General features: G+C 49.1%; 1 protein-coding gene across 1 annotated transcript in view; it reads left to right on the forward strand.

The window, feature by feature from the left end:
* Nucleotides 1-2,915: 2,915 nt before the first annotated feature.
* The window catches only part of LOC101401288 (protein disulfide-isomerase-like protein of the testis), a 30,609-nt gene continuing 20,772 nt past the window's right edge, over nucleotides 2,916-12,752 (forward strand). The window contains 2 exon segments of the mRNA XM_087449223.1: nucleotides 2,916-3,120; nucleotides 12,220-12,426. Of these exon segments, the coding sequence (XP_087305349.1) occupies nucleotides 2,919-3,120; nucleotides 12,220-12,426 (409 nt within the window). The 5' untranslated portion in view covers nucleotides 2,916-2,918.

Here is a 12,752-nt window from a genome sequence, read left to right on the forward strand (position 1 = left end):
TATCCAGGTTTAAGAAGTGCTCATGGAGCACAAGATCTTCATCACGTCCTCACAACTACCCCGTGAGGCAGGGACTATTCACCCATTCTACACATGGGGATGCTATGCTCAGAGAGTGGACTTTGCAAATCAGAGGATCTGTGAACACCGCCAAAGTCCAAGATCTGAGGTGTGGGCGTGAGGGCAGTGTGGTGTGGTGACTCAGACCCGAGGTTAGCACGCTTTTCCCGCGGAGGGCCAGATGACCAAGATGTTTGGCTTTGCTGGCCACACATGGTCTCTGTTGCAACTGCTTCACTCAGACATTGCAGTAAAAACAGCCACAGACCATAGTAGAGGAACGGGCGTGGCTGTGATCCGATAACACTGTATTTACAAGAACAGGCAGCACGTCACAGTTGGCTGACCCCCAGTTTAGACCGTGGGCATCAGGCTTAGATATCCCTGAGCCCAGGTCTTGCTCCTTCATCTACCAGCTGCGTGATCTTAGGTGGTCTCCACCTTTGTAAAGTGGGCATCATAGTTGTGCCTCCCTCATAGACGTGCTGCGAGGATAACGAGATGGTGAGAGCCAAGCTCCACTGCTAGCTTAATACATAGTGGTTGGTTTGTTACTACGGGCAGGCACGGCCCTGGGCACTGGGTCTGCAGTGGTGAGCAAAGAGAGGCGGGGCTGGGATTTCAGCACAGAGAAGGGATGGAGGGTGGGACCCCTTTCTCAGGACCCCAGAAGCACCAAAGCTCTCCCCACTCTTCCCCATCCTCCTCCTCCTGATGGGAAGGCAAGCTTTTACCTCCTTTGGGGCAGGTAACTGTTCCTTCTGACAACATGTCCTTCCAAACCCAGAGTTTATACATCAAGCTCTGGGTACTCAAAAGCCCCTTTCTTTCTAAAAAGCCCAGTTCTTGCAATTTAAGCCCTGGCTTGCAAGTGCCTTGTCCCAGCCATGCGTTTCAAAGGGCTGCTTTGCAACCCGAAACCAAAAATATGATTTTATTCTCTGTTGCCAGCCTCAGCCCTCTTCTTTGTTTCTTTCTTTTTACTGAGGAAGATTTTTCCAGAGCTAACATCAGCTGCCAATCTTCCTCTTTTTGTGTGTTAGCTACCACCAAAGCGTGGCCACTGACAGATGAGTGGTGTAGGTCCACACCCGGGAACTGAACCCGGGCTGCCCAAGTGGAGACACCAAACTTAACCACTAGGCCGCCAGGGCTGGCCCAGCAGCCCTCCCCTTCTGAGGCAGGATGCGATTGAACGGTGGAGAGAGGGTAAAGGATACCAGAGTCGGGCGATGGGAGCCTCAGTTAATGTCTCAGAACATTGTTCACTGCATCCACTTTGCAGTGGGGCACTAGAGAGGTGGTGCATCATTGTGGTCAAGGGCATGGAGTCTGTAGCTAGATTGCCTGGCTTAATCCTGACTCTGTTAGCTATGTGACCTTGGGCACATTACTCAACCTCTCTGTGCCTCATTATATACTCTCTAAATGGGGATTATAATAGTACTATACCTACCTCATGGGATTGTCATAAGAAAGGTGATAACATGGAAAGCGCTAGAACAGTGCCTGGTACATGACAAGTATGTTTAGCTACAGGTATTTATAAAATTTAGCACTGAGAATTGGTCACAATTCTCTATGTATTAGGCCAAAAAATTACATTAGAAGATTTATTTTAAAAAAATCCTCAGACAGTTTGCCAAACCTATTTCCCAGGTAAATATCAAGTATCCATTCTCCATTCATTCGTGTTCATTTTCCCACCATAAATGCCAGGTGCTAGAAAGGCAGCAGTCAACAAAGAAGTTAAGGTCCTCATAAATTTCTCTGAAGGAGGGACCTAGAATATACCGGCTGTCTGTCTTCTTATTTAAGACACTCGTGCAGTCTGTATGCTACACAGGGAAACGGCTCTATGCTGGAGGAGGACATGCAAAGATCTGAGGAGCTGACTCTATGCTCTACGTTGTTAGGAAAGAATATGTTATTAGGGAGAGTGGAACTTACAGGAAGGCAGCTGCTTCCAGACCATTCTAACAGTTAAGAATGGCCAAATAAATAATAAATAAACGAAGGAAAGACTGAGGACAAGAGAGGAAGGCAATCTTGTTATAGATCGAATGTGTATTCTTATGGGAAGGTATCTAGGACATTTTTCATGTTATTGAGTAAGAAAATCAGAACACCAAATGACACATATACTGATTCCATTTATGTTTCAATGTGCACATTCAAATATGCATTCATACAGGCATTTGTAATCATCTATGTAAGGATTCATTCCAAACTGCCAACAGTAGCTTTCTCAGTGATAGGATTAGGGGAAAGATTTTTGTTTTCTACTTTACATATTTTTATTGTACTGTTTGGAATTTTCATAAGTGTGTATTATGGTGATGACTTTCAACAGAAATATTTACCCTTGAAGATAAAATTTGATCAAAAATCAAATGGGGTACACTGCGAGGTGATGAGCTTCCCATCATAAGAGGCATTCAAGCAGGAGCTGGAGGAGCGTGAAGCAGAGGCTGTGATGGGGGATTGACCAGTCGTCTCTGAGATCCAGAGGCTCACCCCAGGACTCTGGAGTGGGACTCATCTCTGAAAAATTCTCACCTAGTGTCTGGGAGCCAGTGGGCTCGAGAAGCTAGTGTGTGATTCGGCTTCAGCTGCTCCGAGTGGGACCCTGCTGCCTGAGCTGCCCCTGCGCGGTTTCCGTGGACGCTGAGGTTAACCCAACACTTTGGCTCTCCTCCAGTGCCGCTGCTGAGCTGTGGGCAGTGCTAGGGAGGCAGCGGCCGTGCTCAGGCCCTGTTCTCCCTTCAGGGACTGGCCCCGCAGGGAAGGAGACGGGAGGGGCTGCCACCCGTGTTGATAAGGGCTCCTGTTCCCCCTCCCGCCCCTGCAGGACAGCCATGGAGCGGCTCTGGAGGTCTCTGCTGCTGGTGGCCTCTTGTGTCTCCACCGTCCAGGGCTCTCCAGAGCTGGACGTCAGGGAAGCCAGCATCAACACGTCCCAGCCCGTGCACATCCTGGTGGAACGCAACCTGCTGGTGCTAACATCCGCCGGCCTCACCCACATGCTGAACCAGACCCGCTTCCTCATGGTGCTTTTCTGTGAGTGCCCCCCACCCCCGGGTGGTGGGTGATGGGTGGGCTGAGACCTCCCGCCTTGCCCCTGGGGGCCAGAGGAGTTTTATATATTGCTTAAACATATGAGAACACATATTATTGGTATTTTATCACTCCCATTTCCAGAGAGAATACTCAGGTCTGGGGGTTAAGCAATTTGTAAGATACTATATTGCCGTTTTAGTCTTGATTTGTGTGGGTCCTCTGTCCCACTGAAGGCAAGGAGCCAGGCTTTACCCTCAGGTGTCTTTACCATTCTGAACCTCAGTTTCCTCCTCTGTACAATGGGCATGAACATAATGACCACACTGACTTATTGTGAAGATTAAATGAGATCATATGTTAAGTTGCTGGAAAACAACTAGAGAGCAATGAATTACAGAAGCTATGGGCAAGCTCGTGAGAAGCGATTTCTAGACCATCACCTGTGTCATCAGGATTTTGCATGCCCACTTTTCTTCTTGGGACTGATGCTCTTTGCATCAGCAGACACTTTGGCAATTAGAACAGCCTTCTTTTTCCTGAGGCATTGGCACAGACCTGTCCGTGGCTCAGGGTGGGAGGGGTTTTCCTAACAGCTCTCACACAGCGAGCACTCACTGTGTGCTGAGCACTGTCCTTCGAGCCATATTAAATGTGAAATCATTTAATCCTCACGACAGTGTATTGTCACTATTCATCTCCCTATCTAAGGACATTCCATAATTAAAAATGGATTTACATCTGCTCTTAAAAAAACAGAAGATCCGGAAGCCCTGGCTCACATTTCTGCAATGTGACAATTGCCCAGAGCTGAGTAACGACTTCCCCTTTTGGTCAGAAAACACGCTTGTCAGTTTCCCCAGCCAGCCACCCCCGCAGTCACACCCCCGCCTCATCCCAGGAACATTTGAGTTTGTGTCCGCTGCCTGGAATTCAGGCCTCCCAGCTCCTTCCTCCACTCTTGTCTCTTCTCCTTTGATACGTTCTCTCCGAGCGAGGCCACTTCACTGGGGGAGTTGAGGATGTGACAGTGTCAGCTTGCCCCGGGCCTCGCTGCCTCCTCAGCTGGCTCATGCAGCCACTTCATAGCAACACAGAACAAAGAGATTCTCTTCGTGCCCTTCACCTGACAGTTCCCAGAAGGGAAAATCTGATCGGGTCACTTTTGCCTCCATCCGGTATGCAGCGTGCCTATTGGGTAAAGTTCCATCAAAATGGTTCCAAGCCTCTGCCCTCCGTCTCGCCCAGTCTGTTAATGGTTTCCTTCAACCTAAGTGCCAGGGGGCGTCCTCGACTTTACTTCAAGCCCATGGAGCGAGACCTTGTAGGAGAGATCCAGTTGGGGCCATGTCCTTTACACGAGCCTGTGAGCAGGGCAGGCCTTTCCGCCCTGCTGAACGATCCTCCAGCCGGTTCCCCACAGCCCTCATCCACACCAGGACTTGGGCCACCACTTGAGCATCTGTTTCATGGTTGTCTTCTCCGGAAAGAACTGAGAACCCTGCAGCCCTTCTCTGCCTGCTGTGGAACTGTAAGCTAATGATTTGCACCCGTCAGACATCTAAGCCAGCTTCTCTTTTTTGCTGCAGTCCTAATCTCTGAATCCCGGACCCAACGGAGGTGTTGAAGGATTAGAGCCACACACTTTGCCTGACACAACCCACATCTCAACACACATTTACCCTTCCAAAAATGGCACAGCAGGTGGACAGGACCGGGAAGCTGTCCTGTCCGTGTGAGAATGCAAGACTGGCCACTGACTACTCTGTTTTAATCGGGGCAGAAGGGCAAGTTCATGGCTCTTGGGGGCTTTAACTGACGTTTTATAACTTAGGGACTGACGCTGATTGAACCTGGGGCTGCAGAGGGAGCCCATCCATTTTACATTCTCTAATTGCATTTGATAACCACCCATTTGAACACTTTAAACTTAAAGCGTTCCCACGGAGGGTATTTCAAAGCAGTGAACACCAGCAGCGTTCTTATCTAAAAAAGACACTCAAACTCATTACATTGGAATATTCCATTCCTTCCAATACAGAGTTTAAATCAAAATGAGTTCTCAAAAACTGGCAGGCCTTCTGAAGTGACCTTTGGAAAAACTAATCACTTGGGGACAGCATAATAAAAGCTTTTTTCCAGGGGAAAATTGGCTCTTTACAGAAAGGATTTTTCAAATATCGTCCCCAGGGAAATACCGCCCCGGAAACTCTCAAATCCTTGCTGCTGCCCAGTGTCCTATCTCTCCGAAGACTCCAGGCTAAAGAGCCAATGGTCAGCGGGACCTTTCCTCTTGGATGTCCCTCGCGTGTCTCAAAGGCCACATGTGTCCAAAACGGACCTCAGCATCTTTGCTTCTCTCCCACCGACCTGCTTCTCTCACACCCTGCCTTACCTGGCAGCACCGCTATCCACAATGTCAAAGTCAGAAATCTCAAGGCCTTTCTTGAGTCCTCTCTCTTCTCACCTCTCATCTGCCACCACGTCCTGTCGATACCTCCCCCTGAGCCCTCTGCAACCCCCCATTTTCCCCGTCCCCCCGCCACTGCCTTAGTTCCAGCCTCGTTATTCCCCATCGGAACCACTGCAGCACCTTCCTACATGGTCTCCCTCCCCCTCCAGTGCCGTCTCTACAATGTTCCCAGAGAGATTTTTTTTCCAAAATGCAAATCTGATTGGGTCACTCCCTAATTAAAAACCCTCGAAGATTCTCTAAGACCCCAAACTCCTTCACATGGCTTCAGTGTCCTGTGCTGGATCTAGCCTAGGCCTTCTTCTTCACTCCACCTGAACTCTATGCTCTAGACCCTGAGTGATCTGCGGTTACCAGAGAGATCACATTGACTCAGGCCTCAGGGCCTTTGCACTTGCAGTTCCCTCTGCCCGTAGTGTCCCTCCTGAGCTTCTTCACCTGGATTGTGAGGTTTAAGCTCATGGAGTCACCTCGTCAGGAGGCTGTGTTCACCCTCACTCCCACCTAGACTGGCTAGGAGGCCCTCCCACGTGCTCACACAGCCCTCTGCACCCTTCCTTTCATAGCATTTGCCACACTGTATTGAAACTGCTTTTAAACTTGTGAGCTCCATGGGGGACAGGGGCCAAATCTGATTCACCTCTTGATTCCTAACATTTGGCACTGTGCTTGGAGCATGGTAGGCCTGCAGAGATGTTGAATGAATGAATGAATGAATGAATGAATGAATGAAATGAGCTCTCTTTTGGTCCATAATGTTCTCCATGAATAAGACAAGGAGAAAAGGGAAGGCTACATTTAGAGGCCAAAACGAGATTTCTCAGGAGCTGTCTCTAGGATCATTTAGTAATTGTCCCTAAGGCAGAGGTGGCAAGAGTCTGCTCTGGGAGCAGGTGAGACGATGAGTGTGACGATGATGAAGATGGTGATGTGGATGAGGACGGTGATGAAGACACTTATGATGACAATGATGATAACAACAATGGTGATGATAATGACTTTGCTATTTACTGAGACCTGTATTCCAGGCACTGGGCTTGGTCTCATTGTTTCCATCTTACGTCAGAGCGAATAAGTCTCAGAGAGGTTGGGTAATGTGCCCGAAGTCACACAACTGGTAAGTGATGAGGCCTGGATTTTAGACCCAGTCTGACACCAGAACTGGTGCTCAATCCCTCTTACAAAACTGTGCCAATAACCGGAACATTCAATCATTCATTAAATATTTGTTGACTACTTATTACGTGCCAGATATAATCTAGGCACTGAGTGGTGAACAAAACAGATGACATCCTTGCTTCATGGAACCTACATTCCAGAGAGGGGAGACTCGAGACAAGTGGATAAAGGAATAAAAATGCAGTATGTCTTACGGTTAAAGGTACTACGGAGAAAAACAGAGAAGGGCAATAGGGGCTGCAAGGAGTGAGTGGAGGTGGGGCTGCGATTTCATATGGGGTGGCCAGGGAGGGCCTTCCCGAGAAGGTGACAATTCAGCCAAGACCTGAAGGCAGTAAAGCAGCAACCCACACAGATATCTCGGAGGAGAGCACATCAGACAGTGGGAACAGCAAGTGCAAAGGCCCTGAGGTGAGAATGGGCCAGGGGGGCTAAAGCTGAGTTGCTGAAGAGAAGAGTGGTAGGAAATAAGATCAGAAGGATGAAGAGTAGAACTTTAGGGCCTTGTAGGCCATTACATGGTCAGAGAAATTTGTTGGCTGGCCCCTGAGGAACTAGAAGCGGTTTCTGACCATCCTGAAGTTCCTATCACCTGTGAGCACCTCTGTACACAATGGCCCTATGAAATGGGGAGAGGGTTATTCTCAGAAGTCTTTTCCATGCTTGATCTGGAACTCGGCCTAAAGTAGGGTTTCTCATCCTCAGCACTATCGACATGTTGGCTGGATAATTTTTTGTTGTGTGGGTGTGTGTGTGGTGGGGGGTTGTCCTGTGCATTGTAGGATGTTTAGCAGCATCCCTGCCCTCTACTCACTAGGTGCCAGTAGCACTCCAGTTGTGACAACCAGACGTGGCCCAATGGCCCCTGTTGAGAACCGTGATCTAAAGAAAGGCGCTCCAGCTCCCTGTGCTGGGAGCTAATCTCCAGTCCCTACAGTCACACCTCCTCCTCCAGCCCCTGCCCTGACTCACACTGGCTGCTCAGAAAAGGGAATTTGGAGTTATTTGTTAAGGACCCAGGCAAACATTGATTTTAGGTCCATTATCCATTAACTCATCTACACACCAGACAGTCAGTCAGAGGGCCTCTGCCTATTCTAATATGACCTTGGGTCCCATTTCTTTACCCCCAAACCCACATGAGAGCCACACAATAGGCCTAGGCCTTAGGTCGGGTGAGTTGGTGCTGGTCACCTTTGTCTTCGTTTCCCCAGGAACTAGAAGATCTGCCAAGGGTCCTGACATCTCCATAGGACCCTCCCTTCCCAGAGAGAACTTGGTCCAAGCAAGACAAAGAATTCCTCACCTAGGTCATCATAATAGTTAATGTTTATCGAGCACTTCTGTGCCAGTGCTTGGCACACCATGTCTTACTATGCAGGATGATCCTAAGGTGTGTGATCTATTAATATCCCCATTCTATAGATGAGGAAACTGAGGCACAGAGAGGTTTACAAAACACCTTTCCTGGGCCACAAGTGCTGAACTAGCAGCACTGTCTCTGTTTTGTGAGATAACCTGAGGAATTCCTGCTCAGTGAGTACCCGGTATGTACCAGACAGGGAGCTCAGTGGAGCTCAGGACCTGAGGAAGGCTGCACCTGTAAGAGCCCTTGGCCTCCCAGCAAAGGGATCCCTGCCCACCCGCAGCCCACTGGGCACTGCTCCGCTCAAGTGCCAAGGTCCATCTGGATCATCTCCACGCCCCGACCAAACTGGCACTTCCAGTTGGGCAGGGCAGGACCCAGGCACTGAGGCCTGAGGGGTGTAGGCATCCATCTCACCTTTACAAACTCAGAGTTCAAGGTTCTGGAGCCCCAGAGGTAAAACAAATTTGCAAATTTTAAAAAGATAGAAACCAGAACATAGGACTGTCAACCATGAGTAGATTTGGCTTTATAGATTCTCTCTGCTCTGATGAGAACCACCCAGAGCAGGGTGGGTGGGAAACTCACTCCCCTACTCCCCTCCAGGAAAAAGGAACACTTTCCAGACCAGCTTACGTAGAAGGTCAGTTGGAGTGCGGAACTTGGAGTCAGCCGTGGAGTTGAATCTCAGCCTAACCACTTACTAGCTGCAAGACCTCTGAGCTTCTGTCTCCTTGTCTATAACGTTTGTCACCTATAATAGTAGATCACTCGTAGGGTTGTTCTGAGGATCAGCCAAGATAATGCACGTAACACTTGGCAAAGTGCTTGGCCTAGTAAGTGCTCAATAAATGTTGTTGTTGTTGTTACCTTGTTATCATCATCATCATCACCATCATCAGCATCCTTCCGGTTGGTCCTGTCAAACTCTGAGTCATCCTTGACTCCTCTCTTTCACTCACACTCCACATCCAATCTAGCAACAAATCCAGTCAATCCCCCTTCAGTGTCTCTCTCGACTCTGACCACTTCTCGCCCCTCCATTGCCAGCACCCTGGTTAGGGCTGTTGCTGTCTCTCCCCTGGATTATCGCAGTGGCCTCCCACTGGTCTCCCTGGATCCACTCTTCTTCCCCTTTGGTCTAAGCTCCATGTAACATTCTGAACAATCCAGTTAGAAAGTAAGTCAGATCACATCGAACTCTGCTCTAAACACTCCAGCCCCTTTCCACAGCCCTCAGAGGAAAGTCTACTCAATGGCCTACAAGGCCCCACGTCACCTGACCCTGTTGTGTGCTGGTCCCAGCCTATCCATAACCAGTGTTGCAGTTGGACCAGCCCTGGTGGTTCTGCTTATGATTGTAAGATGCCCGTCAGCAATAACTATCAGGACACTTTGGAAAAATAAAGGTTTATTACTTATAAGACCTGGAAATTACACAGCACATCTGGGGCCACACAGTGAGGCTGCGGGTAGAGAGAGAGAGAGAGAGCACACGGGCCTGGGGTTCTGCTTTAATTGGGGTCAAAGGTGGGGGTCTAAGGTTTCTCAGGCCCACTCTTTATTTGTGACTTTAAACCATAAGAGCAGGAATTCAAAGCAGAGGGATGAGAAAAAACAAGTGGCCCAAACGGTCAGTTATTGAAATCACCCAGGATCTCTGAATCAAAGGAGCCTCAGTGGGGGAGGCAGCCTGGCTCTTCACCTAGTGTGTGGCTGGCCATGTGTCTATGCCAGATAGCCCTCTTGAAGTGGACGCCTCTTTGAAATGAATGCCCTGGCAATCAAAGCTTAAGTCAGGCACTTGCATTACAAAACAGAAAAAAAAAAACAACTCTCAGGGCTTATACTATAGACCTCGCCCCAGCTCACTCTGCTCCAGGCCCAAAGGACTTCTTGTCATTCCTCAAAATGTCACACACACTCCCACCTCAGGCCCTTTGCACTTATGGTTCCTCTGCCTTAAACGCTCTCCAGAGATCCACATAGCTGGCTCCCACATCTCCTTCAGTCTTTATCAAAATGTTCCTTCTCAGTGAGGCCTCCTTTAGCCTCCCTACTTACTCTCACAGTTCCCCTGACACTCCCAACCTCCAGCTCTGCTGCTTCTCCCTCCATAGCACTTAGCATCTAACACGGCATAGATTCTACTTCCTTATTTTGTTTGCTTTCTGCCTCCTCCAGTGAGAACAGGGATTTTTACTGGTTTGTTCATTGTGAAATCCCCAGCACCTGGAACAGTGCTCGGCATGTGGCAGATCCTAAAAAAGATTTGTTGAATGGATGAATGAATGAATCCTCATTACTACTATTGTTAGCTCCCATCCACCTAGCTCTCAGGTTTCCAGCTGTCACACCTTTCCCTCACTTCCTGTTTGGACACCCAGGAGCTCTGGGCTAGGTGTGGCACCTCTAAAAGCCCCACCATTTGGACAATCATTCCAAGTGTTTCTCTTGCTCTGAGTTTCTTCCCTTAGAAACTCAGATTTGGACGCTATGTCAATCAGCAACCCTGAGCCAGGCATGAGTGAATCCACAAGGGAGCCGCAGAGAGGCCCGAGGGCCAGAGTGGCCAGCCATAGGCCAGCGCCTGCTGGTGGTGATAGATGGGGGTCTCGGAGGCAATGATGGTGACAAAGCAGGCAGTGGAGAGGCATGGATCTAGGAAAAGCCCCTCCCCCCGTCCATTGATCCGGAGTTTAATGAAAATGATCACTTACTTTCAGGTTCCGTCACAGGAGCAGGAGCGCTGACTGGCAATGGGGTGTGTGCCAGCTGGGCCGGCTTTCTGGGTTTTCCTTTACAGAAGACCTCTCTGTTGCACTTGGACTTGCCCACAGGAGTGGAGGTCATTTGCACTTTCTCCAAGTGCTCCAGCTGGACAAGAGGGTTGAAAAAGATAACATGTCCTGGCTTGAAAGGGAATCATTGACCCCCTGCCCTGGCTCCGCCCAGCTGTGGCAGACGTCAGGGGCCAACTGAGGGACCTGCTGGCTCACAGTGTTATCAGGGGAAGGAAGGCAAACTGGAGCACCTCTTAGTCCCCTCCCATTTAGACCAGGAAGGCCTCTCCCGCTGCCAGGATCACGAGCCAGCTCCCTGAGGCTGTTTCCAGAGAAGGGCCCCCACTCCTACCCCCACCCCACTTGGCCCAGCAATGTAAGGGGTCAAGGAATCTTAATCGAGAATGTCAGGTCTCTTCAATGCTCTTCACAAGCCGGCGGGCTCAGAGAGGGTAAGGAGCATCATAACCTCCCCCGACCCCCACCCTTCACACACCTGGCCTTCCTTACTTGAGGGCTCCCTCATACATTATATGCAGCTAGAGGGCAACTGGCAGGGCCCAGTTTGACCTGTTAGCTCCAGAACTTCCCACCAGATGGCACCCTGCTTTCCTCTCTGTCTCTCCCCCATTCTCTCTCTTCCCTATGAATTCTCACCATGGAAATTTTATAATAATAACCATAGTAACAATAATGTATGTGTACTTACTATGTGCCAGGAATTGTGCTGAGGGTTTTACATACCCAGTGAGATGAGAGAACAGATTGAGTTGGTCTGGATCCTGGCTATACCACTTACTGCCACATGGCCTTAGGCGAGCAGGTCATTTCATTGTGCATCAGTTTCCTTGTCTATAAAATTGAGATAATAATAACAATACCTACCCCATAGGGGTACTGGGGGGACCAAATGACTTAATCCATGTAAAGCTCTTAGAAAATAATAAGCACTATATAACTGATTGTTAAATAAATCTCATTCAACTGTGACAACTCAATGAGATAGCCGCTATTATTTTTCCCATTTTACCTGTGAGGAAAGTGCAGCTTAGAGAGATTGAGTGAGTTGCCCAAAGTTGCCCAGTGTTGCTGAACCCAAAGAACCCTGATGTGTGTCTTCGAAACTGGCCAATTCCATGAACCTTATGTCTCATATCCAGTCACATTTCTGAAAATTTACCCATTAGCAGCAGAGTATGAGAAAGGCCCAGGAGCTAAGCAGACCAAATAAAGTCTCCTCCTTGGGAGAAGGGGAGGAGGAGAGGCTCTAGTGAGCCCTGTCTTCACACTGGCTCTTTCAGACAACCCGTCCTCAAAGAAATCCAGGAACATGGCTGAGGAGCTAGGCAAAGCCGTGGAGATCATGGGCAAAGGCAAGAACGGAGTGGGCTTTGGCAAAGTGGACATCACTGTCGAGAAAGAACTTCAGAAGGAGTTTGACGTTAAGAAGACCCCAGATTTGAAGCTGTTTTTCGAGGGCAACAGATCAGAGCCCATCAGCTGCAAAGGTAATGGTGCTTGGGCATCAGTCAAGGTAATGCTAGCCAAGGAAACATATAAACACTAGCATTTCAGTGGCTTAAAACAATTACAATTTTATTTCTTGTTTGTACAAAGCCCAGTTGGCAGCCAGAGAGTGGAGGTGAGGGCTCTGCTCCACATAGTGTTTCAAGGACCCAGGCCCCTTCCATCTTGTGGCTCTGCCGTCCTCTACAGCCTCCCAGCCACCTGCTGTTTCCTCTGTATCTGGCCAGCAGATGCGGCAAGGAGACAGAGGTGGTGATATTCATGGCCCAGGTCTGGAAGTGGCAAACATCACTTCGATTCTCATTCC

Source organism: Ceratotherium simum, chromosome 26 (genome assembly GCF_057802395.1).
Source record: "Ceratotherium simum simum isolate JZ-2026a chromosome 26, ASM5780239v1, whole genome shotgun sequence".
NCBI classification, from domain to species: domain Eukaryota; kingdom Metazoa; phylum Chordata; class Mammalia; order Perissodactyla; family Rhinocerotidae; genus Ceratotherium; species Ceratotherium simum.